The following is a 24,948-nucleotide window of genomic DNA, read 5'->3' on the forward strand; positions in this document are numbered from 1 at the left end:
TTCACCTATGTAAAGTGAGGGAGGGGATAATATAAAAGTGTATAATACCTTTAGTGCATTTGTCTTTACGTCATTTAACATTTAAATTATATATATATATATATATATATATATATATATATATATATATATATATATATATATATATATATATATATAATTACAAACTCCAAGCTCGAAACTCAGGACTTTTATTATGGAAACAGTACACGCAGCCGCCATTGTAGCTTTAATAACATTTGCTGTCTTCATTCTTGTACATCCAGCGTTTAGCTGCTAACGGCAAGGGTTATGAAATGTAATATAAAACAGTCTGTCTGAACATGGCTGACACATAACCTGCAGAAAAGGTAAACGCTTTCAGTATAACATACACCATTATTAATGTTTACTTAGCCGTTGTGTAACGGTGGAAAGCTCGTTAACGTTACCTTTACTACAACAGTTAGCTACACCGAAAGAAAGTCTTTGTTTTTGTGCTATAAAATCGTATAATTGCATAATGTTGTATAGCTGTGCATCATGTACTTTGGGCCTGTTTATATATTTCATTCAAACAGAGAAGTAAAGTTCAGTGAAATGCAGGTAACAGTTCAGGAATGTTAGGAACTTGAGTTATCGCTTTCTAACACAGCGCTGTTGAATTCTCGATTCTGATTGGTCAGAAGGTGTTCCGGCTCCAAGGCGAATCACAGGGGTATATTAATCCGCTCATTCAGATCTGTTTTTATTCCGATAGCGGTTGCTTTGCATAAACCGATTAAAAGTGTGTGTAAGCGCTGATATGGGAAGTTCTCGACGAGGAGGCGTTTATTTAGAATTTTTGGAAGGAGTCTCCAGTGTCACTGCTTTCTAACACTCAGCTCACTGAGTGAGCCACTCACTTTGTCCTGCCCTGACTTCTTGTCTCAGTGACTACGTTTACATGGACAGCAATAATCTAATTATTGACCTTATTCTGATTAAGGTGTTTACATGAGTCGCTTTTAGAATATCCCTTTCATGTTCCTGTTTTACATGTTATAGAACATAGAGCAATTAACGGCACACGTCATTACGTCACCGCGCCATGCCGTCTGACGTTCCCTCCAGAATTTCACGTATCATCATACAGTTCATCTTCGTTATGGTTCTGTAAACAGTTTTGGGCGTTTTTATTTTTAATTTTACGAACACTTCAAGTGCGGTTAATTGACTTGAATTGGTTAAATGACTGCTTGAAGCCGTGGGCTGCGTCCCAAACCGCGTACTTACCTACTGTATAGTAGCTGAAATGCATGTATTTCTCCTACCATATACACATGTATTTCTCCTACTATATAGTAGGTAAGTACGCGGTTTCCGCCGCAGCCGTGCTCTCTTGTTTACCGTCAAACAGTTGAGCACTGCCATGTGTGTATGTGTCCTGTCACAAAATCCGGTGAAAACACTCACACGACGTTAATAGTGTGATTAAGGTGTGTACATGTCTATAATGCGATTATAACAAGAATACTCCACACATCTTAATTCGATTTGTGTTTACTTCGAGTGTGACTTTAGTCGGATTAAGGTCATCAGAAATCGCTGTTTACATGCTAGTTTCTTAATCAGAGTATCGTCTTAATCGGGTTAATATCGTATTATTGTTGTGTGTGTAAACGTACTGAGTGGCAATTATGTGAACACATTGAATAACGCTGCGTGTTTCAAGGCACTTCACGGGGACTTTAAAGAGAAGCAATGACGATTTATAGCTGCGATAACGTACGTGATAACAGGAACTAACTTGCTTCTGCAGCATTAAATGTAACTACAAATGAATGAGAAATCTGATGTATCATCCTTTTAATAAATATGAGTTTTAATCGCTGGCAAATTTTCTGCGGTATAAGAGGAATAAAACACAACACAGGACCTGCTGTTATTGGAAAATGATCTTCGGGGTGGTAACAATAACGCCACACTCCATTCATTGATTATTCTTCTATAGCAGCATGCCTTTTATGTCTATTATTTTGTACATATATACACTTAAACGGTCATAGCGCTGCAGAGGTTCCCATTTCACCTTTAAACACCACTTGAGTCAAATTCTCAGATCCCTGATTATCAGCTGTGTTAAAGCTGGATGACTGCTAATTCATGAGAAAGTGAATTAATGCGTACATAAATAATAGTTTCTCTGGTGTCCTTTTGGCCCTCAGTAGCAGCAGCAGTGGGCAGTGAGTTTCGGGGATAATGGACTCCTGGACCCCGAACCCCCGAGCCAAGCCCTTCATCCCTCGACAGCAGCGCAGCCTCTACCTTACCTGGAAATACAAGTTCACCAACAAACGAGCTCTCCGCCGAATTTGCCAGGTAACCTCCTTCGCTTCCATCAGTAACATGTATAATGTTTAACATGAATGCGTCATTTAGCACTGTTGCAGTGTGATTTTGGGGTGAGTTTTTGTGATTTCTGTGTCCTCAGGGCGGTGCAGTCCTATTCTTGTTCATTACTGTAATTGTGAACATCAAACTTATTCTGGAAACAAGGAGAGCAGCGAGTGAAGAAGATCCTGCTCCAGATTACGGTACTCTTCAGGGTGGACTACTTTTGGGTCAGGCTTGACACTCAAATGAATACTCCAGGGTGTATCAACATCTGTAGCACATCTGTAGTAAATGCGATAACCACAGACAATGATTTTGACACGCTTGCTTGAACCGAGATAAGGTAGGGTATGGATGGGGTGCCAATCCATCGCAGGGCACAATCACATACACCCATTCATAGACTACGGACACTTTTTGGAAATGCCAATCAGCCTACCATGCATGTCTTTGGACTGGGGGAGGAAACTGGAGTACCCGGAGGAAACCCCCTGCAGCACGGGGAGGACATGCAAACTCCGCACACACATGGCCCCGGCGGGACTCGGACCCTGGAGGTGTGAGGCGAACGTCCTAACCACTAAGCCACCATGCGCCCTGGCAAATGACTAATAAATACTTTTGTCACATTCCGTTCTAGGAAAATAATCATCTTCGGGTTGGTAACAGAACTCCACTGATAAACACACACGCACTTCGCTATGAAAACCTAATCCTATTTCTGAAAGGATGAATGATACACATTTAAATCTTAATAAAATACCGCTGACTGTATGAACGATTTATGTTTTGCATAAATGTTTTCCAAGTGTGGGCGCACGGTGGCTTTGTGGTTAGCACGTTCGCCTCACACCTCGGAGTTTGCATGTTCTCCCCGTGCTGTGGGGGTTTTCCTCCGGGTACTCCGGTTTCCTCCCCCAGTCCAAAGACATGCATGGTAGTCTGATTGGCATGTCCAAAGTGTCCGTAGTCTATGAATGGGTGTATGTGATTGTGCCCTGCGATGGATTGGCACCCCATCCATACCCTGCCTTGTGCCCGATGCTCCCTGGGATAGGCTCCAGGTTCCCCGCGACCCAGTAAGGATAAGCAGTATAGAAGATGGATGGATGGATGGATGGATGGTTTTTCCAGCGTAATTCAGCATTGTCTATTAGACGTCCATTAAAATGAGTTTTGAGTAAAGAGGTTTTCTGTTCTTTTTTTCGGAGCAGGAACTGTGTTCAGTTTCTTACCTGTGGTAATCGCAGACATGCTACAGATGCAGTAGGTAGCGATTAGGTTGAAAATGCTCAGAGTATTTATTTAGTGGTGTATAGTGGATAGTAATCCAATATAACAGTACGTTACTTAAAATGTGTTTGTCACTAATGGATCACTATTTCCTTGGCTGTGTTCCAATACCACTTATAAATCCCTCTTTCCACTTTCGCCATGGTTAAACCTTCTTGGCCATCTTGAGGGTCATGCTGTTATTTCATCAGGTCAAGTAAAATTTGTTAGATAAAGGACTGAGTTAGGTTTCAGGCAGTGTAGATTTCAGTGTTTTTGTCAGCTTCCTGTGACACATAAACTCTCCTGATCATATTTCTTAAACAGAATGCTATACTTATCATTTATTACTCAGATGATGCCTTGGCCAACATGGAAACGCCGCGAAGACCGGCCAGCGGACGCAAGGTGTTGGACATCGAGGTGTACTCCAGTCGCTCAAAGGTGTACGTGGCAGTGGACGGTACCACAGTGAGTAATTCTTCCTGTTGAACCCTTTCTACTCTTTTTTTGTTGTTGTTGTTGTTTCCTGACAGTTCTTTTCATCCTGAAATAGTTTTTTTTTTTTCTTGTGCTTGTCAGCTAAGATTCAGTTCACATGCTACTACCCCAAATTCTGTTACATCTACGCTGGGCGTTTGTAAGAGCCCACAATTTGTGACAGTAGTTTAAGTGGATCGGTCATTTTTCCCAGACGTGTTTGTTTAACTTCAGATAATCTATTAGCGATTTTTGGGCTTGATGAAAAATGTTACTGTGATGTACAAATGTACTTTTACGGCAATAATCGGATTATTTTGGGCTGCTTTCTTCAGGTATTGGAGGACGAGATGCGGGAGCAGGGAAGAGGCATACACGTCATCGTGCTTAATCAGGCTACTGTAAGTAGAGCTTAAGACTTTCTTTAACCTGCCAGAAAAACAGTCCAGTCGCGTACTTTACATTAAAATGTCAAACCATAGCAGCACACAGGACTCCTGTTAAGCCTATTATATTTCCAAGGCTTTAATGACTTTTAGCTGCTTGTTGTACAAATATAAATACTTGTCATTTTATGTTCAAGTGTCTTTGGAATCATGCATCACTTTCCTCATCTCTCAAGATCTCTGTTCTATAAGTGATATTCAATGGAAATAGCATGTTAGACCCTATGTAGTGAGTACGTTCAGTGACTCAGTTGAAGAAGGCATTTGAGACATAAACAAGAAAAGTTGAAGATTAAAGGAACTGAGGAGCTAAATATTACTCACAAGGGAAGGTTACTTTGGGTAAATAATTAAAACTAGTCTAAAACATGAAAAATTCTAGCGCTTGTATAGTATCGAGCCCAATCCCAGTACTCAGTATTAAATCGGTGCATCTTTACAGTTACTATATAGTGATTCCTGTGTGTCCTGAATATACCGATATTATATATACAGGCGCATCTCAAAAAATTTGAATATCGTGGAAAAGTTAAAATTTTTCCGTAATTTAATTCAAAAAGTGGAAGTTTCATATATTCTAGATCTAAATCAAAAATCCAGTATCGAAACATATTAGAATAAAGAATTTATAATACAGAAATGTCGACCTTCTGAAAAGTATGTTAATTTATGCACTGAATACTTGGTCAGGGCTTTAATACTTTTGCATGAATTACTGCATCAATGCGGCGTGGAGACAATGACATGGACATGGGACATGGAGGCAGTCAGTCTGTGGAGCTGCTGAGGTGTTTGTTATGGAAGCGCAGGTTGCTTTGATGGAGGCCTTCAGATCGTCTGTATTGTCGGGTCTGGTGTTTCATAGATTCTCTATGGGGTTCGGGTCAGGCGAGTCGGCTGGCTAATCATACACACATACGCACAGTAATACCATGGTCAGGAAACCAGTTACTAGTCGTTTTGGCACTGTGGGCAGGTGCCAAGTCCTGCTGGAAAAGGAAATCAGCATCTCCATAAAGCTTGTCAGCAGATGGAAGCATGAAATTCTCTAAAATCTCCTGTTAGACGCTGCATCGACTCTCGACTTGAGAAAACACAGTGGACCAACACCAGCAGATGACATGGCTCCCAAATCATCACTGACTGTGGAAACTTCACACTGGACTTCAAGCAACTTGGATTCTGTGCCTCTCCACTCTTCCTCCAGACTCTGGGACCTTGATTTCCAAATAGATACTGGATTTTTGATTTCCATGAGCTGTAAGCAGTAATCATCAAGATTAAAACAAAAAAAAAGGCTTGAGATATTTCACTTTATGTGTAATGAATCATGTGCAATGTACAATATATGAAAGTTCCACTTTTTGAATTAAATTACGGAAAAAAATGAACTTTTCCACAATATTAAAATTTTTTGAGATGTACCTATATATGATAGAAACAAGTAATGTCTTGTCTTCCCTGCACAGGGCCATGTAATGGCTAAGCGAGTGTTTGATACCTACTCACCCCATGAGGATGAAGCTATGATCCTCTTTCTCAACATGGTCACTCGTGGCAGAGTCCTAATCTTCACCATCAAGGTCAACCTCAAACATTCATTTTTTTCCCCTCTTGGATATATAATATGTGTGGTAGTTTGATCGCTGATTGATGTGTCCCGTGTGCTGTACTCAGGATGAGGGAACCTTCCATTTGAAAGATGCTGCCAAGAACTTGTTGAAGGGACTGGGCAGTCAAGTGGCTGCTACTCTTAGCTGGAGAGACATGTGGACTCTGGTTGTGAAAAAAGGAGGTAGGAATGCATCATTTGTAACACTCAAACACAACACGGTGCTTTGGGCTTTATCATTACTTTATTTAATTCACATCCAAGTGTTTTGAATCTATTATCAAAAAATTTCAAGTATTAATGTTTAGGAAATTTTCCTGACCATATATCAATTTATCAAAGGCTGTTTAATACAAAACCCATACCTTTTGAATGATTTGAGAAATATCTTTCTTTTTTAACGTTCGATGTGAAGACAGAACTCATCTCATACCTAAAAAGTTGTCCAATGACTCGGTGGCTTTTTGTCAGGGGCGCTAAAACAAAACCTTGGACTATTATGTACGCAACGTTAATGTGAAAAGGATCATGCCCACTGTGTTAGGAGTATTACACATGCTTTCATTTTTTACTGAAGCGTTCGGAGTCGCAACATGTTGAAACTGTGTTCTTAGGTCAGGTGTATGGGGAGAAACACTCAAAATCACCTGCTCTCTCCACCTGGGGAGATCCTGTGCTGCTGAAGACGGAGGTTCAGCTCACAGCAGCTGAAGGTACAGACATGCCTCATTTGTCTGATTCCGTGTTTCTTGTCTTTCAGTGCTAATCATTAGTGCCACTTCTATTAGGGTTTGGTAACGTACAGTACCTGAACATCATGGCCAAGTTTAAAGGTTCAGCCACTGGACAGGTTATTTTGTGTCTTAGCTGTCTTTGAGCTGCATGTTGGTGAAGAGAGTAAACACGATGATGGTCAGCCCGCAACATTTATCCCAGTACTTTATCAGCACGTCTGTCTGTGTCATTATACAGAGGCAGAGTGCCACTGGGCAGACACAGAGCTGAACCGAAGGAGGAAACTCTTCTGCAGTAAAGTGGAGGGTTATGGCAGCATCTGCAGTTGCAAGGATCCAGCGCCAATAGAGTTCAACCCAGAGCCAGTAAGAACATACTGCATTGTTCAGTGTCTTATTTGGATTATAGGAATTTAAGAAAAAAAATTATGTATAGTAAATCCTAATTTCACCATGTGAATGGTTTATATATATATATATATATATATATATATATATATATATATATATATATATTTATTTGAGTGTATATATATATTCACATTTTATTTTGTTTGGAGAATTAATATATACTGTATTATGCATTGATTTATTGTGTATACACAAACAACGGAATATGATGAGTTTAAGTGCTTTTTTCTTTTTTGTTATTTTGTTTAGCTTCCCAACAATAATGTCTACAACATCCCAGTTGCTGTCATCGCAGGGAATAGACCAAACTATCTCTACAGGTTAGTAGTGAATACAGTCCTGTTTTCCTAATGCAAGGTGCAGTATTTCTGAGAAATAAGCTGCACTGTTTTTATCTGCAGAATGCTGCGCTCCCTCCTGTCCTCCCATGGTGTGAACCCACAAATGATCACTGTTTTTATTGATGGTTATTATGAGGTACGCTTTCGCTTGTCTTCTCTACATTTGCCTTTCTTCATTTCATCCCTTCGCGCTTAAATGAATTGAGGTCAGATTAAGGAAAAGTACTTGCGTAGAAGTCCAAAGTCATAACTGAATGGGGACAGCTTCAAATTCATTTGTCAAATGAAAACAGAAAAGATAAGATGACGCGTTATTGATCCCAAGGGGAAATTAGAGAAAGAAAAAAATGCGGTCAAAGTCCAGAGTGCTAACCATTACATAAGTTCTAGTATTAAAGCAAAACCTGAAGAAAGAGTCACAAAAGACAATGTCTGCCTCATATCATGCAATGATTTCAGTTACTGATGGTAATGCTTTACATTGGGGTGGGGGGATCTCCTCAACCACCACCAGTGTGTAGCATCCATCTGGATGATGCGACGGCAGCCATAGTGCACCAGAACGCCCACCACACACAAGCTGTTAGTGGAGAGGAGAGAGTGATGTAGCCAATTCAGAGATGGGGATTATTAGGGGGCCATGATAGAAAAGGGCCAATGGAGGAATTTTGCCAGGACACCGGGGTTATACCCCTACTCTTTTAACAAAAGCATCCTGGGATTTTTAATGACCACAGAGAGTCACGACCTCGGTTTAACGTCTCATCCGAAAGACGGTACTGTCACTATACCGGGGCAGTAGGCCAACACAGACCACAAGGCCTCCCTAACACCACTTCCATCAGCAACCTTAGTTTTCCCCAGGAGGTCTTCCATCCAGGTAGTGGCCAGGCTTAACTTTAGTGGGAAACCAGATTACAGCTGCAGTGTGATATGGCTCTTTCACCAAGGAACATGAGGAAACATTAGCTAATATTCTCTCAAATGTTAGCTAGTATGAAAATATAATAAAGAAAGAAAGAAAAAGTAAATACAAATTATGTACAGCACCGGACAGATTACTGTGATACGTCTCATTCTTGTTGTCACTTCTGTTAAAATTGAGATTTGTTCGGAATTTAGATCGACTCCGTGAACCTTTCAGATCTTAAGTCACCTTATGACTTTACAGATATATGATTACAGAAATATTGTGATGTAGTATTTGAAAATGTAGTGAGTAGAAAGTAGAAATGTTTCTTTTGAAATGTATTACGTAAAGGGAAAACTACTTAAATACAGTAAAAAAAAATAAATAAAATGTATTGTACTTTGTTATTCTTAATCTCTTTAAGATTTAATAAAGACTGTATCTTTTTATAAAGGTTTTTTCAAACTCTGATTTTCCCTAATTCTTTATTATATAGGAGCCTATGGATGTGGTGGAGCTGTTCGGGCTTAAAGGAGTTCAGCACACACCCATTAGCATTAAAAATGCCCGTGTGTCCCAGGTGATTTATCAGACCTGTACTGTTTTATATCCTATAACAGAATAACAGAATGAAAGAAGTCTTGATGGATATTGCAGAGCAATAATTTATTCACAATTGACTTTTGTCATAGCACTACAAAGCCAGTTTAACTGCAACTTTCAATCTCCATCCGGTGAGTAGGATTTAAAACCATGACATCTGTTAGAACAGTTTGCATGTTTATTGCTTTGACAAATCCTTGTTGATTTTTAGGATGCAAACTTTGCCATTGTCCTGGAGGAAGATCTGGATATTTCCATCGATTTCTACAGGTTTGTAAGCATAATAATGTTTGCAGCACATGGTCATGTTCACTAGAGGGCAGCAAGCTCCAACAGAAAGAGTTACAGCCATGATTGCAGATAGGAATTTGTTTAAGTATTTATACTCGCAGAGAAGAAACGATAAACATCTAATGATCAAAACTATGCCTTGTCAATTGTTGGCATATTTATTGTAGTTGTTTTAAGTGGCAATTGTTTGTAACCGTCAATTTTTCTGTAGCTTTCTCAGTCAGACCATTCATTTGCTTAATGAAGATGAGAGCATTTATTGCATATCGGCTTGGAACGATCAGGTGAGTATTACAGTAATAGTCTGGTCTTTATAATATATTGTGTACAAGAGCAATAATAGCACTTTTTACTGGACAGTGTGGTAAACATACAGTGCTGTATTAGTCTAAATTCAGAATTATTTGTACCCTGTACTATCTGAACCTGTTTCCCCATCTCATAATGACATGAGAATAATGTGAGTGGATAAATATTACAACTCAGCAGTGGTGGTTCAACGGATAACGCTCTGGGTTACTGATCAGATGTTCAAGCCCCAGCATCGCCAAGCTACCACTGCTGGCCCCTTGAGCAAGGCCCTTAACCCTAGGGTTAGGGTTAGGATCCGGTGCTCCAAGGGCGCCGTATCATGGCTGTGCTCTGACTCCAGCTTCCTACCAAGCTGGGATATGCAGAGAAAAGAATTTCATATGTACACATTGTATACGTGACTGACAAAGGCTTCTTCTTCTTCTTCTTCTTCTTCTTCTTCAAATGCATCTGTATTTAGATTTATTTAAAAACAAGACAGCAAGGACTTTCTGTTTTCTTTACATTTGACGGTTATGTTATCAGACACTACAGGAGCAAAACGAGAATAAGAGGAAATAAAAACAGAATGAGTCATGAAAATAGAGAAAGAAAAAAAAGAGTGTATGTAAAATTTTATGTGTAAAATGTAAAGTTTAAATATAAAGTATAAAAAGTGTCTCTAGCTGAATTTTAAAGTAATGCATTAATTCCATTCATTCTGATCTCGGTAAATAATAAAAAAAATTTAGGGACATAAAAGCAGAAGGCTTCTTTGTCACATTTAGTTTGTTGACTTTGCGTGCACTGAGCAAGCCTGCAGTACTATATCTTGGTGAACAGTTTGGAACATATAGAGACAGACAAGCCATAATGTATGATAGAGCTTTAAAATCTAGTAGCAGTACTTCATAATCTATGCTAAAAGAGACTTGGAGCCAATATAATGTCCCCAGGATTGGTGTAATATGTACTCTTTTGCATGTACCTGCTGCAATTCTGCCTGCTGCGGCCTGTACACCATATTTCTTCATGATTTCACCCCGTGCCAGCAAACAACAGGACAGATTATGGATAAGTGTGGAAAAACTATACAGAATAATGCGGGTTTTTTTTTTTAGAAACACGATCGCAGAGAGTTACACGAATTACACAACGAGTAACAACAAAACCATTTAAGGACATTCTCTGACAGTCCAACCCACTTTCTCAAGTCTGTCAAGTAGCATAGAATGATCAGCAGAAAGATCTAACAGTCCAAGAACAGATCCACTGTTCTCATCAGGATTGAGTCTTATGTGATTGACTCCCTTTAGCAGCACTGTTATGGATAGTTATACACAATTCTTCATATTCAGTGCTTTTGGTACCTTAGTAAGAAGGCTAACCAAATTCAGGACAGATTCTTATTTACTGTATGGCTCACTTGGCATTTGAAAGAAAAACACAATGTGGGATCATGTATTTATCACTGCTCCATGCCATACCCCACTGTCCAGTGGAACAGCTATTATTGTACAACGCATGGTCAAGATTAGAATTCATACGATTGTTACTAAAACATGATGTTTTAATACTGTACTAAAGCAGTGTGTTTGATCTCTTTGTTTTTAGGGTTATGAGCACACAGCAGAGGACCCGTCACTGCTTTACAGGGTGGAGAGTATGCCCGGCCTGGGCTGGGTGCTCAAAAAGAGCCTCTACAAGGATGAACTAGAACCCAAATGGCCCACTCCTGAGAAGGTCCGAATGCTACATTTAGACCATAAATTTTCTTGATTTTGTTTTAGGTATAGAGGTGAATAAATCCTGCTACACAATACGCCTACCAAGAGACATGCTCATTTCACACACTCTTCATGTCCATGTGTGATTCCTTTCTGGTAGTTGTGGGACTGGGATATGTGGATGCGCATGCCAGAGCAGAGGAAGGGAAGAGAGTGCATAATTCCCGATGTCTCCCGCTCCTATCACTTTGGCATCGTTGGCCTCAACATGAACGGTTACTTCCATGTGAGTAACAATTTTGGTCATCGCTAGTAGGTTGATGATCATCTACAGAACCTGCACTTAGAGTTAGGGCTGCAACTAACTATTATTTTGATAATAGTTAATAATCTCTCTCTATATAGTTTTAATAGTTGAGTTATTTTGAAAATATGATGAATATCAAAATATATTTTGTTGAAAAATAAATATCTTTCTTTCTAGCATTTCTATTTCTAATCTAGGCTTAAGTGAAAGTTTATTATTACTGCAAGCAATTTGTATACATAGCAAGGCACACATAAAATACATGCTGCATTACAACTTACTCCTGGGACAGTGACATCTTATTCCAACAACAACAAATGCAATATACAGTACAAGGTACAATGCAATATAACATACCTTTTTAAGTAATATACAGCTTGTATGCCCTTGCCAAAAAATGACTTCTGATGTCTAGCTGTCCTGCTAGTAGCAATGCTAATGCTAATGTCCCTTTTGTTATGCAGTCCATACATGCAATGGACCGGTTGGTTCTTGCAGATGTCGTTTAAAACTCTCTGCATGCTGCTTCATCTCTTCTCTCCTCCAAGGTCTGAAAACGTGTAGAGGGAGCTCCAGTAATTCGGCAACATCTTTTCTGTATGCTTTCTAAATCCGTAACGAGTTCCTTCAGCGGAAATTAACTAACAGGTCACTAACGACAAAACAATATTGCAGCTCTTTTATCAAACAACCTGTCATGGCATGAGAATATTAGTAAGTATTTAGTAGATCAGTCTTTCAAATCAAACACCCAAACTAATGTAATGAAATGAAATTCACTTCATTTATTTATTTATTTATTTATTTATTTTGCTGGTTCCATGCACTTTTTTCAATTATACCGTATGTCAGTGTGACCAATATGGTCTGAATTGCTGGGACTGGGTCTGAGCTGCATTTCGGGCCCTGATTTGTACCAAATCCAACCTGTCAAATTAAAGATAAAGCACAGTATCTACTGGCTGTCTCACTAACTGACGCACTTAGCAAGCAAAATTAATTTAGCATTCGCATATTTGCCGTGTTTGCATGCCGTGATTAATTTTTGGTTTGTGGATCTGACTCCAAAGCTTTGAGCTTTTGACTCTGTTTTCAATGCTTTGAATCAGGGAATCGACTCTGGGATTGACTCCCAGCACCTTTGATGTAAACCAAAAGCATGATAGTGACTTCATGACACAAGAAGCATTACAAAATATATTACATGTAAAAAATAAATAATAAAAAAAAAGACATTGTGGTGTTTGTCAATATTGATCAGTGATGTTAGGTTAACAAAGAAGTTTAACTAATTATGAGCTAATCGATCCTAATCTATAAAGAAGATTAGATTCCGTTTAGCTATTTTGGCAATTAATTGCTGCAGTCCTAATTCAAATATTGCCATTTTATTGGGTTTTTTTTTTTGGAAGACAAATTCAATTAAAGCTAGAAATTGAGTGATTATGCATATTTTAACATTCTCTTTTTTTTCTGTGCAGGAAGTATACTTTAAGAAGCATAAGTTTAACACCGTCCCAAATGTTCAGTTGAAAAATGTTGATGGGTATGTATGAGATTCAGCTGTCAACTATAAGTAAAGCAAACTTTTTTTTTTTTTTCTTTTTCATTTAATTGAATTGTTCTACATTTGTGTTAATAGCTTGACGAAAGATGCCTATGAAGTAGAGATCCAGAATCTGTTACGGTAAATCCAATTTGTCTTATTAACAGGTTGCTTCAGAATAAACAACCGTATGTCAGTGATTTTTTTTATTTATTTTTTTTTTACTTTTATTTTTGTCATCATTTTTCACCTTTTTTTTTTTTTTACTGCAATTTGTTATTTTTTGTCTTATATTCAATGCATACACTATATGACCTGTTAAGGAGAAACACCTGTTGTAATTGCCAATATTAATGTAAGAAATAGTTCAGCATGGCACCTGAGAGATTTCATATCAGTTTTGTTTAACTGCAGTGAGGCAGAAGTTCTAGATCACGGCAAGAACCCATGTGAAGACTCGTTCATCCCGGACACAGAAGGAAAGACCTACGTCATGTTCATCAAGATGGAGCAGGAGACGGACACGAGCACATGGACTGAACTGGCCAAGGTACGACTGACATTTATTAATGAAGTGTAAAAGATCAGCTCATGTGGCAAAAGAAAAATATTGCTTTTAGTATTGAACTTGGAGAAAACAGTTAGGTTTGGTGTTTTAATAGCATGTTAAAAGATTTATATTGAAAAGTCTGTGTGTACAATAGGAATTCATCAGGACACTTGATACAATCCAAGCACAAAATACACATGGGCACTGAATTTTTTTATTTTGTCTTTGTAATCTGTCGTTTTGTAATGTACTTTTTTCCCCTCAGTGTACTTTTTTATTAGCATTCTGTTTTGTAAATGTTTTATGCATTTCCCGTTAAACATTCAATAATTTTTATGTATGTTTTTAAAAGGTAGAAGTGATCAAATGAAATCATCACATTGCATGATGCATACTGACCTCTAGTGGTGGCTCAGAGATGTTACCAGTACAAATAAAGGAATGGAGATTGAATTTTGTGTTCTCCAACTATAGTGCCTGCATGTGTGGGACCTAGACGTGCGAGGCTATCACAGAGGCCTCTGGAGGCTCTTCAGAAAGAAAAACCATGTCCTTGTTGTAGCTGTTCCAATCTCGCCTTACTCGTAAGTCATCCATCCCATACAGTTGCAATCAAAATTATTCAACCCCCATTGCAAATCAGGTTTATTGTCAAAATTTACAGACTTCCAGCTGTTTGCAATGAACAAGTCAAACAAAAGCAATTAGAATAGTTCAACACAACGAATGCTTCAAGTGGTTTCCACAAATTCAACTGAAAATGCAACTTATAATGATTTCTCTAGTTTCAAAATTATTCAGCTCCTTCATGGCAAGCATCTTTAGTACTTAGTAGAGCACCCTTTTGCAGTTATGACTTGCTACAAATGAGATGCATAGCCATACACCAGCTTCTGGCAGCGTTCCTGAGGAATCTTAGCCCATTCCTCATGAGCAATGGCCTCCAGTTCAGTAATATTCTTGGGTTTGCGTGCTGCAACCGCCTTCTTCAAATCCCAACAGAGATTTTCTATGGGGTTCATGGGGGTGATGGCTTCTTCACAGACGGCATGAGGTTTTTTCCTAGGATTTCCTGATACTTCAATGAATCCATCTTGCCTTCCACATGCTGCAGGTTTCCAGTGCCAGAGGATGCAAAGCAGCCCCAGAGCATCACCGAGCCACCACCATGCTTGACTGTGAACAGAATGTTCTTTCTTCCTTCTTCTTCCTCCAGACATACCGCTGATCCATCATGTCGAAAAGTTTTGTTTCATCACTCCACAGAACAGAATCCCAAAACTTCTGTGGTTTATTTATATGATTTTGAGTGACTTTTCTTGTGCTTTTGGGTCAGTAGTGGTGTACGTCTTGGAGTTCTGGCACGGACATCTTCTGCGTTTAGTACGCACCTTACTGTGCTCACTGAAACCTCAGTACCTGTTACCACCAAGTCTTGCTGCAGGTCTTTTGCAGTCCCTCCAGGGTTTTTCACAACCTGCCTTCTCAGAAATCTGGTTATAGCTGTTGATAGTATATGGTATTTTCTGCCCCTAGCCAGTTCAGGTATTTCAAAAAAATTTTGCCCCTAGCCAATTCAGCAATTTCATGTGTTCCAGCTCAAGCACACCTGGTGCAAATAATGAAGCCCTTGATTAGTTGCATCAGGTGTGTTTGAGACAACACTTGTTTATCATATATGTGCTGTTGTCAGGGATTCTATTCAGGGGGTCGAATAATTTTCAAACTGCAGAAATCATTATAAGTTGCATTTTCAGTTGAATTTGGGGAAACCACTTGAAGCATTCGTTGTGTTGAACTATTTCAATTGCTTTCGTTTGATTTGTTCATTGCAAACAGCTGAAAGTCTGTAAATTATGACAGTAAACCTGATTTGCAATGGAGTTGAATCATTTTGATTGTAACTGTGCCTCTTTTGCTGCTCTGTGTGTCTCTGAAGCTGTGTTTTGTAGACCTCACAAACATAACATATCCCCTACAGCACTCGGAAGCCTGCCCATGTTACCCCTATTCACCTGGAGCCTCCACCTAAAGACGAGGCAGCCCCTGTGGAGCAGATGTAGAGCAGCTGCAGTTGAACAGGTCTCATTAAACAAAGGGTCCCACTTGCACTAGGCCTGCGCTGAGAGAACCTTCTGCCTTCAGGCCACAGCGTAAGCTGCTACAGCTGCTACAGCTTCTCTACCGGAGCATCCTCTGATACATGCTGCCTGTGTCGACTAGAAGCTCTTGCGTTATGTGAGTGAGGAAAATGCAAATGGTGAGTAGAGTAGTTCTTCCAGTCTAATGGGAAAATGGCAATGCTCTTTCTGAAAGAAGCATGTCATCTGATGAAGTAATGGGTAAAAGGGATGTTTTACTTGTTAGAATAGTTATGAATAGGAAAAGCGGACAAGAAAGGATGCAATGAATCTGATTTTTAAACACTACTGACTGCTTTTGGTTGTACTGTATATACATTTTAACTTATGTCTATTTATTTTGGCAGTATCAAGCTAGTTGAGGTTGTTAGCAACATTTAAGAGTGGTGTTTATAGGGCTACGTGTAGCCTTCATGAGTCCTTCATGATAACTGACCTGCATAAATACTCAAATGCTAAAAAGGGATCCGCTATTTGTAAATGCCATAAGCTATTTCTATAATAAGCCATAAGCTATGTCTATTTAATGGCTAATTATGCCAATCTTGATATGAAGTTGACATCTTGACGTCAGGTGACATTGTGTAATGACACTATCCAGGCTAATGACTTCATAGCTTGGAGTACTTTTTGTATGTCACAGCCCCATAACAGTGATTCACTCATCAACTATCAAAGAAAATGCACATAAATCTGACATTATTGCCGTAGGCATTCATAAAACTCTTACAAGCTGAATTATGAGATTCAAGCTATGTTACATCATCACCATTCTGTCACTCTGACATATCGGAAGTACGTCGAGCTACCAAGTGTCGTTATGTCAACAAATATGTCGCTTGACTTTGAAGAAAAATTGAGGAAGGCTCTCTTTATGACAGTTGATGCCTGTCAAATTATATATGTATGTAGGGTTGTCATGAAGCACCTGTGGAGGTGTTATGTAGCCCTATGAACAGCACCCTGAAATAAAGTGTTGGGAGTTTTATCTTTTGGTCAGTGAAATCATTACACTTAATTCTAGCAGTGTTTTGAATAAAAAGTTTTATAGGCATATATTTTTACAACAAAAAGTTCATATTTTTGATCGTGCATTTCAGATGAGAGGTGGTTGTGTGTTTTTATTTATTAATCACCTGAGGTTGATTATTGGTAGAGAGAATGTCTGGTACACATCATTGCCTGAGGTGGAGTTTTCTAGTTCAAGGCTGTATCACGATGCCTTCATCTAGCAGACTGGAGAATTGGCAGGTCTTTGTATTGATGTTGTAGCCATAGGCGTTTTTTACAGGCTGAAAGAAGTTCAAGGATGTCTTGAAAACATCACCTCTACATGATCTGGAATCGAACATGATTGCATTAGTCAGAGGTCACTTGAGGTCGTGTTATGGTTTTGATGCGTTCAGCCTTACTGTAGGTCTGCACAACACTATACACTGATAAAATGTTATCATTTCAGGCTCAATTCTTTCATTGGTTTATCTGTATTGTGACATTTATTTTATTATATTAATGTACGTGACTTGTATAATGTTTTCAAATCATTTCATGACTGGATTTTTGGCAATATAAATCTTAATGGTACAACCGGAAGTATTGAATTTACCACTTAATATTAGTTTGCAAAAAATGTGCAATAGGTTTGGTTTCAAACGGATTTATTGGAAGTTCATTGGAGATACCACTAGTGCTCAAGTCCTTTAAACATTTCCCTCTTGATTTTTCTATACTGGATTTTGTTTTGTATTTTGCTGTTGACTTTTTTTATATATAATAAAATTAAATATTTGTAAGCTTTTGCTTTGTATTATGTCTTTTTTTTCAGTTAAGGATACTTAGTCAGCCTTGTCAGCTTTTATAACCATATTTTTACAGGTATATTGTCTTACATACTTCATATTAAGAAAAATTTAGTATATATTCAGATTTTGAGGGATGATTTGCAGTTTTTACTAATCTAATACTGTCATGCTGATATTTACTCAAATGAAACATGGAGTAAATAGACATCTTTTGAAATTAGCTGCTTCATCATTGTAGTTAAGAGAAAAGTTCCTGTTATGCTTACAGTTGTGTCCAACACTCTGGCCCTATACAGTAAGGTTTTTTGTTGTTGTCGTTTTCCTTTTACAGTAAGTATTTTTTTATTTGCTCTTCTAAAGTATGTATTTTTTATTTATACTTTTACAGTAAGTTTTTAATTTGTTTTTTTACAGTAAGCTTTTTATTTGCTCCTATAAAGTATGTTTTTTTATTCATCCTCATACAATAAGTTTTTAAAAGTTATGTTTTTTTACAGTAAGCTTTTTTAATTCAGCATTTTACAGTAAGTTTTTTTTATTTGCCCTTAACAGTAAGTTTCACATTACTTGTTTTACAATTTGTACTTTTAGAGTAAGTTAAAATCTTTTAATTCACTATTTTACAGTCTTATTTTTGCTCTTTTACACTAAGCTTTTTTTGTTCTTTAGTTTTACCATAAGTTTTACAATGTTTTTTTTTTTATTTGCCCTTTTACACTAAGCTTTTTTTTTAATAAATATTTGCCCTTATTTGCAAAACCTCCAGAGTAAACAGATATATATTGAAACTAACTGCTTCAACATATTGGTTAAGGTAAAAATTCCCATTATGCTTCTTAGTTGTGTCTAAAACTGTGGCTTGGGAAACATTATTTTAGCTGCCATTCGCATATGACCTTTCATTGACTGGATGATTATGTACATTTCTGTTATTATACTTAACTCCACATTGTACATTTCCCCCAACTTTTATTTAACCAAATGTTCTTTACAGACTCCCCTGGGAAGCAGGTCTTTATACTCGAAGCTTTTAATTGCTGTATTATGATGCTGAAAAGTTCTTTGTGTATTTTACTCATGAATGTTGTGTACACAGAACTTGTGAAGAACAGTGTGACTCACTGCAGTTCTGGTAAGCACAACACACCACAAACAAATCAGTTCTGAATAGGAAATTGTGTGGGCTTTGAAATCAGGCAAATTTGTCCTCAGCTCGGTTTCTGATGTAAATATAGTTGGCGCTGTGGATTTATCTGCATGGAGGTTTTCAGATCCACCGATTTTATATATCTATTCTGGTGCAAAGCAAAAAATAAACTATGATAACAAAGGAATTTATGAGCTTTGAGACAGAACAGCGAATAGTCACAGTGCTGCACAATTCAGATTGATGCTTTTGAATTTGATTGTTTACAATAAGGTTTTACCATAAGGTTTTTTCTTCTGCCGTTTCAGAGTAAGATTTACACTAAGGTTTTTTTAGTATTTTATTTACCCTTTTATAGTACTTTTTTGTTCCTGTAGAGGATTTTTTTTATTCACCCCTTTACTGTAAAGTATTACAGTATGTTATAGTAGTTATAGTTATACTAGTTATAGTAAGTTTCTTTATTTGCCCTTTTTTGCCCTATACAATTAGTTTTATTTAATTACTCTTTTACAGTAAGTTTTTTTTATTTTTTATTTGGCCTTTACAGTACAGTTTACCCTTTTTTTTTTTGGTGGCATTTTCCAGTTTTTAAAATTACCATTTGACAGTAAGTTGCCATATTTTGCAGCAGTTTTTAAAATTTCCTTTTATTTTTTAGTTATTCTGAGTCGTTTTTTTTTTTTTAAGTGCTCTTTACAATACATTTTACACTAAGCTTTACAGTAAGTTTTTATTTATTATTACTTATTTGCCCTTTTGCAAGGTGGTGTTTTTTTTTTTGTTTGTTTGTTTTTTTTTTAATATATACAGTGTAACTGCCCTTTTTGAAGTATTTGATTTCCCTGGTCTTCTGTCATCTTTACATACACTTGACTTGTATCAGCAAACATTACATACTGTATAGTACTTCCACTCTCCTAAGTCTAAAGTTTACGTTACTGAGGTGTTGTCTTGTCTGAACATGATCTGGATTTTGACTTTTTTTTGTTTTGTTTTTTTGTGCTCTGATTGTTAGCTTTAGTTTTTGGTTGCCTAAACTTTGTAATTTGTAAAATTTTCACTTCATCCACCTTGTTGAAAAGCTTCTCCATTACAGATGTGGTACATCTATATAAGTGTTCAAGACACCAGCAGTAAAACAAGGAAAATAAGGAGAACAGAAGTCACAAACTCCAGATTAAGTCCATTGGCATCTGTTGAAGTGCTTCTTTACTTATGCATTTTATACTTAATTTTAGGCTCTGGCCTTTTTTTTTTTTTAATTCCTGGCTGTACTTGTTTCTTTTCTGATGAGGAGAGAACTAGACTAAGTTACAGATTTTAATGCACTAAATCCAAGGTCACCCACTTTAATTTTCCACTGTTTTCTTAAGCGTTCTATAAGATATTAGCTGTGTTCAAAAACAGTAGGCAACCTGTCATTTGCACATGCACATAGAAACTAAGACCACATATATAGACTTACTTGCACATCATTGTCTATTACAGACAATAAATCAAATCTTCTGTGCCATATTGAATAGCTGTCTTATTTAACCAGAACCCAAGACCATTCATCTGTTTGCTCTCGAATAATATTTCTTTACTGCAGTTCTATAAAATTAAGGGCCAATAGACTTTCCTCCGGTGAGTGAATCTAAAAAGCTCCAGACAAGTAAATAACGAGCAGACATGATGTTTATTGATTGCAGCATTGAAGACGTGATAGTTGAATAGGTACCAGTCCTTACAGGAAAGATCAGCTATCATATAATGTGTTTCTGGGTACTTATTACTAGGGTTCTTATTGTAAACCTAACTTATTGTTAACATGCTATGGTTATAAAAAACTATTAACTCCACAGTGGCATTTGAAGCTGTTTCCAACATACATGCTGTAATGTTTTGCCATGGCAAAATAACATTATTCAGTACAAAGTGCATAGACTGTTTTAGCATTTTTAACTAGTTATTGTTGTAGTGTGCGCTATAACAATATACAACTATATATTACTGTTCAAAAGATTGGAATCACCTTGTTTTTGAAAGAAAAAAAATGATTTGATCAGAAATACAGTCTATAAATTGTAAATAGCAATAATAATTAAATCTGGAAATGGCTGGTTTTTAATGAAATACCTACATAAGCATACAAAGGAATTCCCATTCTCAGGAACCATCACTCCTGTGTTCCAATGACACACTGTGTTAGCCTATCTTATTATGTTAAAATGTTAATTTTATAAATGAATAAATGAAAAACCTTGTGTAATTATGTTAACACAGCTGAAATTCATTGTGCTGTTTATTATGGTCTCAAAATGACCAGAAAGAAAGAGCTTTCTTCAGAAACCCAGACTTCAGTCTGTTGTTGTTGTTTTGAGAAATAAAGACTATTACATGCAAGAAATTCCCAGGAAACTGAAGATATCTTGCAAAGGTGTGTACTACTCCTTTCTTAGAACAGTGTGAGGATAAAAACAGTCTCCAGTCTCTAGAGTCTCTAGTTTGAGAAACAGATGCCTCACGGGTCCTCAACTAGCAGATTTATTAAATAGTAAAACACCACTCTTCAACAGTGAGGAGGTGACTCCAGGACCCTGGCCTTCTAGAAAGAGGTTCAAAGAAAAAGCCATATATGTGACTAACCAATAAAACGAAAAGATTTAAAATCAGCAAAAGAACACAGACATTGGACAGAGGATGATTGGGGATGAAGTGTTATGGACAAATAAATCTAACTTGTTTGCATTAAAGAGAAGAACATTTGTGAGGTGCAGAACAAATGAAAAGATCCTGGAGGAGTACTTGATGCCATCTGTCAAACATGGAGGAAACATGATGGTCTGGGAGTGCTTTGGGGCTGGTTGTGGGGAATACCAGGTGAAAGCAATCATAAACAAGGAAGGCTATTATTCCATTTTACAATGCTATGCCATACCCTGTGGGTGGCACTTGATTGGAGCCAGTGTCAACCTACAAGAAGACAATGGCCCAAAGAATTGCTAGAAAATTATGTAAGACCAATTTAGGGAAGAAACAGGCAGCTGGAATTCTGTCTGTGATGGAATGGCAAGCACAATCACCAGATCTCAAACCTATTGTACTGTTGTTGTGAGCTGCTTGACCAGATGGTATGAAAAAATTGCACATCAATCCAATCCAACTTGTGGGAGGTGCTTCAGGACACATGAAGTGAAATTTCTGAATAAACTGACAGCTAGAATCCCAAAGGTCTGCCAGGCTTTAATTGCTGAAAGTGAGGATTGTCTGATGAAAGCAATAGATTGTTTGAAGCAATAAATTGTTATTTCAAGTGGAAATCATTTTGTCTAACGTTGCCACTGTTTTCACTATTTATAATATTAATATATAATATTATTTTGCAACTTTCTTGACGAATAAAAGTACAAGTTTCATGAAAAATGTGAAATTTTCTGAGTGATTTCAAACTTTCTCACAGTAGTGTTATGCTTTGACGTCCACTCATTTGAAATATAATTGCTATACATATTCAGTTGTATAATAACTATGTGGCAGCCTGGGAAAATCCATCATAGGGTGAAACTTTGTCATTTTCACCTATATAGAGTTTTGAAAACTACAGTTTCATGAACTATTTTCAGAAATATGAAATAAGCTCTGATATGAAATGTGAAATAGGATCACAGACATTTTGACAACTGGTATCTTCATGTAAGCTTAACTCATTAGGCTTATGCCCATTTCTCTAAGGTACATAGCTATCCAACAACTTGATCAAAGTGTGACATTCACTGATTGATTCATTCACACATTCACACAGTGATTAAGACAAGATTAAAAAGAATAGCTCTATATCAATATGGTGAAATATATTTTTTATGGTTTCTTAAAGTTGATGCGGAAAAGCTCTATGTTGGCCGAAAACCCGTTTTTTTTTTGTTTTTTTTTATTGTTTGCCAGAATTCAGCCATGTTGATGGGTTTTCCCCACACTGTTACACTATGTTAGAACTTACACGACTGAAAAAAAGGCTAAATCTAGAAACCTCGAAGATACTTTGGCTTGTCCCTCTGGTTGAACTCTTTGTTCTTAGTATAACCATGCAGCAGAGTGTTTCCGTATCAGAGATGGTTCCAAGTAGAACCCTTTAGTATCTGAAGAACCCTGAATTAACCCAAAAAAAAAAACTTGTTGAGGAACCTTTTTTTTTTCCCCTAAGAGTACAGCTTTGATAGTCTCAACTGGCATCTTTGTCCAGGTAACAGAAAAGGTACAAGGACACAAACATCACTCCAGTCTAAAAGACAGAAAGAGAAGCACAAACTGATTACACGTTGTAGGTTTGAACAAGTTGACAACCTTGATTCTTGAACCTTGGAAGTTTTGATTATACTCTAAATTTACCTCAATACCACAAACCCCTGCTGCAAATGCTCCCAGAATGTAGAGTTTTTCATCTAGGCTATATTCAAGCCATTTAATACAGCCCTGAAGAAGGAAAATACTGGTATTATAAACTTGACCAGCCTTATAGTATATACCATTTTATGCCACAGCACTGTTGAATTGTCCGTTCTGATTGGTCAGAAGGTGTTGATTAATTTTCTATAACAGCAGCTCTGACAGTAGGTCTGGCTACAAGGTTACTTATTTAATAGTTATTGTTTATATAGTAACAACTCAATTATAGGTTTAAAAAAAACAAAAATATTACTCGATATGGTGATTTTTTTTTTTTTTCCTGTGAGGAAACATATGTTTGGTTAATATTGGAAGGGGTCTCCCATGTGAGCTTTTTGTGCCCATCAGGGGTAAATCTGCAACTTTAATTTTGCAGAATTGTGTTCAGGACGATATATATATATATATATATATATATATATATATATATATATAGAGAGAGAGAGAGAGAGAGAGAGAGAGAGAGAGAGAGAGATAGAGATACCCTGGATGGGGTGCCAATCCATCGCAGGGAACTAAAATTGCTTTTGCTTCTGCTATTATAATTTTCAGGCAATACAATTAGTTTAGCAGTGTACTTCCTCACCTGTACTGTGCTGTTGTGTGCGTACCCCAAGTCACATATGAATGTTGTGTTTCCACAGCAGCTGGGAGGGTAAATGTCACCATAGTACTTAGAATAATAGGAGCCAATGAAGTCAGTGTAGTTATTAAAACCACAACACTGCACCTATCGTGCAAGAAAACAGGAGAGATAACAGATTATAGATTCCACATGTTTTGCTCCAAGAAAGGAATGAATGGTTAAATTTGGTGTGACTTCATGGCTACATGGCTGAGTATTGATCCTAAACCACCACAGACGTTTTCATTACACTTTCATTACAAATTCCCTTTGGCAGTTTATTTAGCAAACCCATTTTTAGTCCACATTAGTGGTGGCCCTTCAATCGTGCCTGCATCATAGTGGGAGATGCTCTTCGATTAAGCCTTGGTTTACCTTTGTCATGGTCATGTTCCACAGGCTAGTGAAGTGGAAATCTCTTCCATATTGATCCTGTAGGGCAGGTTTGCCCCATGATCTTAGGAATTTCCCAATCTGAAAGAAGGTAAAAATAGACAAGGTTAGATATGCATGCACATTGTAATTCATGCTAACCCATTTTCCTTATTGTCCTTGCATATGGCCATCAGTGAGACCCATAAAGGTATTAAGCCAACACAAATAAAGAATCCATGCAATAACACTAGAGGTGATGAGTTTGTGTAGGTTCCGATCATGGAAAATTTCCATATATATTGATGCATTTGGTTGGGAAGGTTTCAACCAATTATGTTAGATCAAATTATCAGTTCATCCAGCAAACCATCCAAACGGATGCACTGATGAGGCAGCGATCTGGCAGAAAATGGGGTGCCAATCTCTCTCTCTCTCTCTCTCTCTCTCTCTCTCTCTCTCTCTCTCTCTCTGCTTTGGTTAAAATGATGAAAGTGTAGAAAAAAGCGCACATGACATTCTGTGCGAAAGATGGATGTATTGGGGGAGTGAGCGAG

The 24,948-nt window shown here is 37.5% G+C and overlaps 1 protein-coding gene across 2 annotated transcripts; it reads left to right on the forward strand.

Annotated features, from left to right (window-relative positions):
• The first annotated feature begins 222 nt into the window (after window positions 1-222).
• Window positions 223-18,368, forward strand: pomgnt1 (protein O-linked mannose N-acetylglucosaminyltransferase 1 (beta 1,2-)). 2 transcript variants are annotated; one of them, XM_053636604.1, is made up of 22 exons: window positions 223-350; window positions 2,187-2,340; window positions 2,453-2,555; window positions 3,983-4,098; window positions 4,443-4,508; window positions 6,023-6,136; window positions 6,231-6,348; window positions 6,780-6,878; window positions 7,138-7,265; window positions 7,560-7,630; window positions 7,712-7,787; window positions 9,058-9,141; window positions 9,254-9,295; window positions 9,376-9,434; window positions 9,667-9,739; window positions 11,361-11,489; window positions 11,634-11,759; window positions 13,262-13,326; window positions 13,423-13,467; window positions 13,741-13,876; window positions 14,351-14,460; window positions 15,858-18,368. In XM_053636604.1, exons 2-22 carry the CDS (start codon window positions 2,221-2,223, stop codon window positions 15,937-15,939), a joined length of 1,962 nt encoding a protein of 653 aa, XP_053492579.1. In that variant the 5' UTR covers window positions 223-350; window positions 2,187-2,220; the 3' UTR covers window positions 15,940-18,368. The 2 variants fall into 2 exon arrangements, with proteins under 2 accessions (XP_053492579.1, XP_053492580.1); XM_053636605.1 differs by having other exon boundaries at window positions 2,190-2,340.
• The last annotated feature ends 6,580 nt before the right edge of the window (window positions 18,369-24,948 follow it).

This window comes from Ictalurus furcatus, chromosome 11 (genome assembly GCF_023375685.1).
Source record: "Ictalurus furcatus strain D&B chromosome 11, Billie_1.0, whole genome shotgun sequence".
NCBI classification, from domain to species: domain Eukaryota; kingdom Metazoa; phylum Chordata; class Actinopteri; order Siluriformes; family Ictaluridae; genus Ictalurus; species Ictalurus furcatus.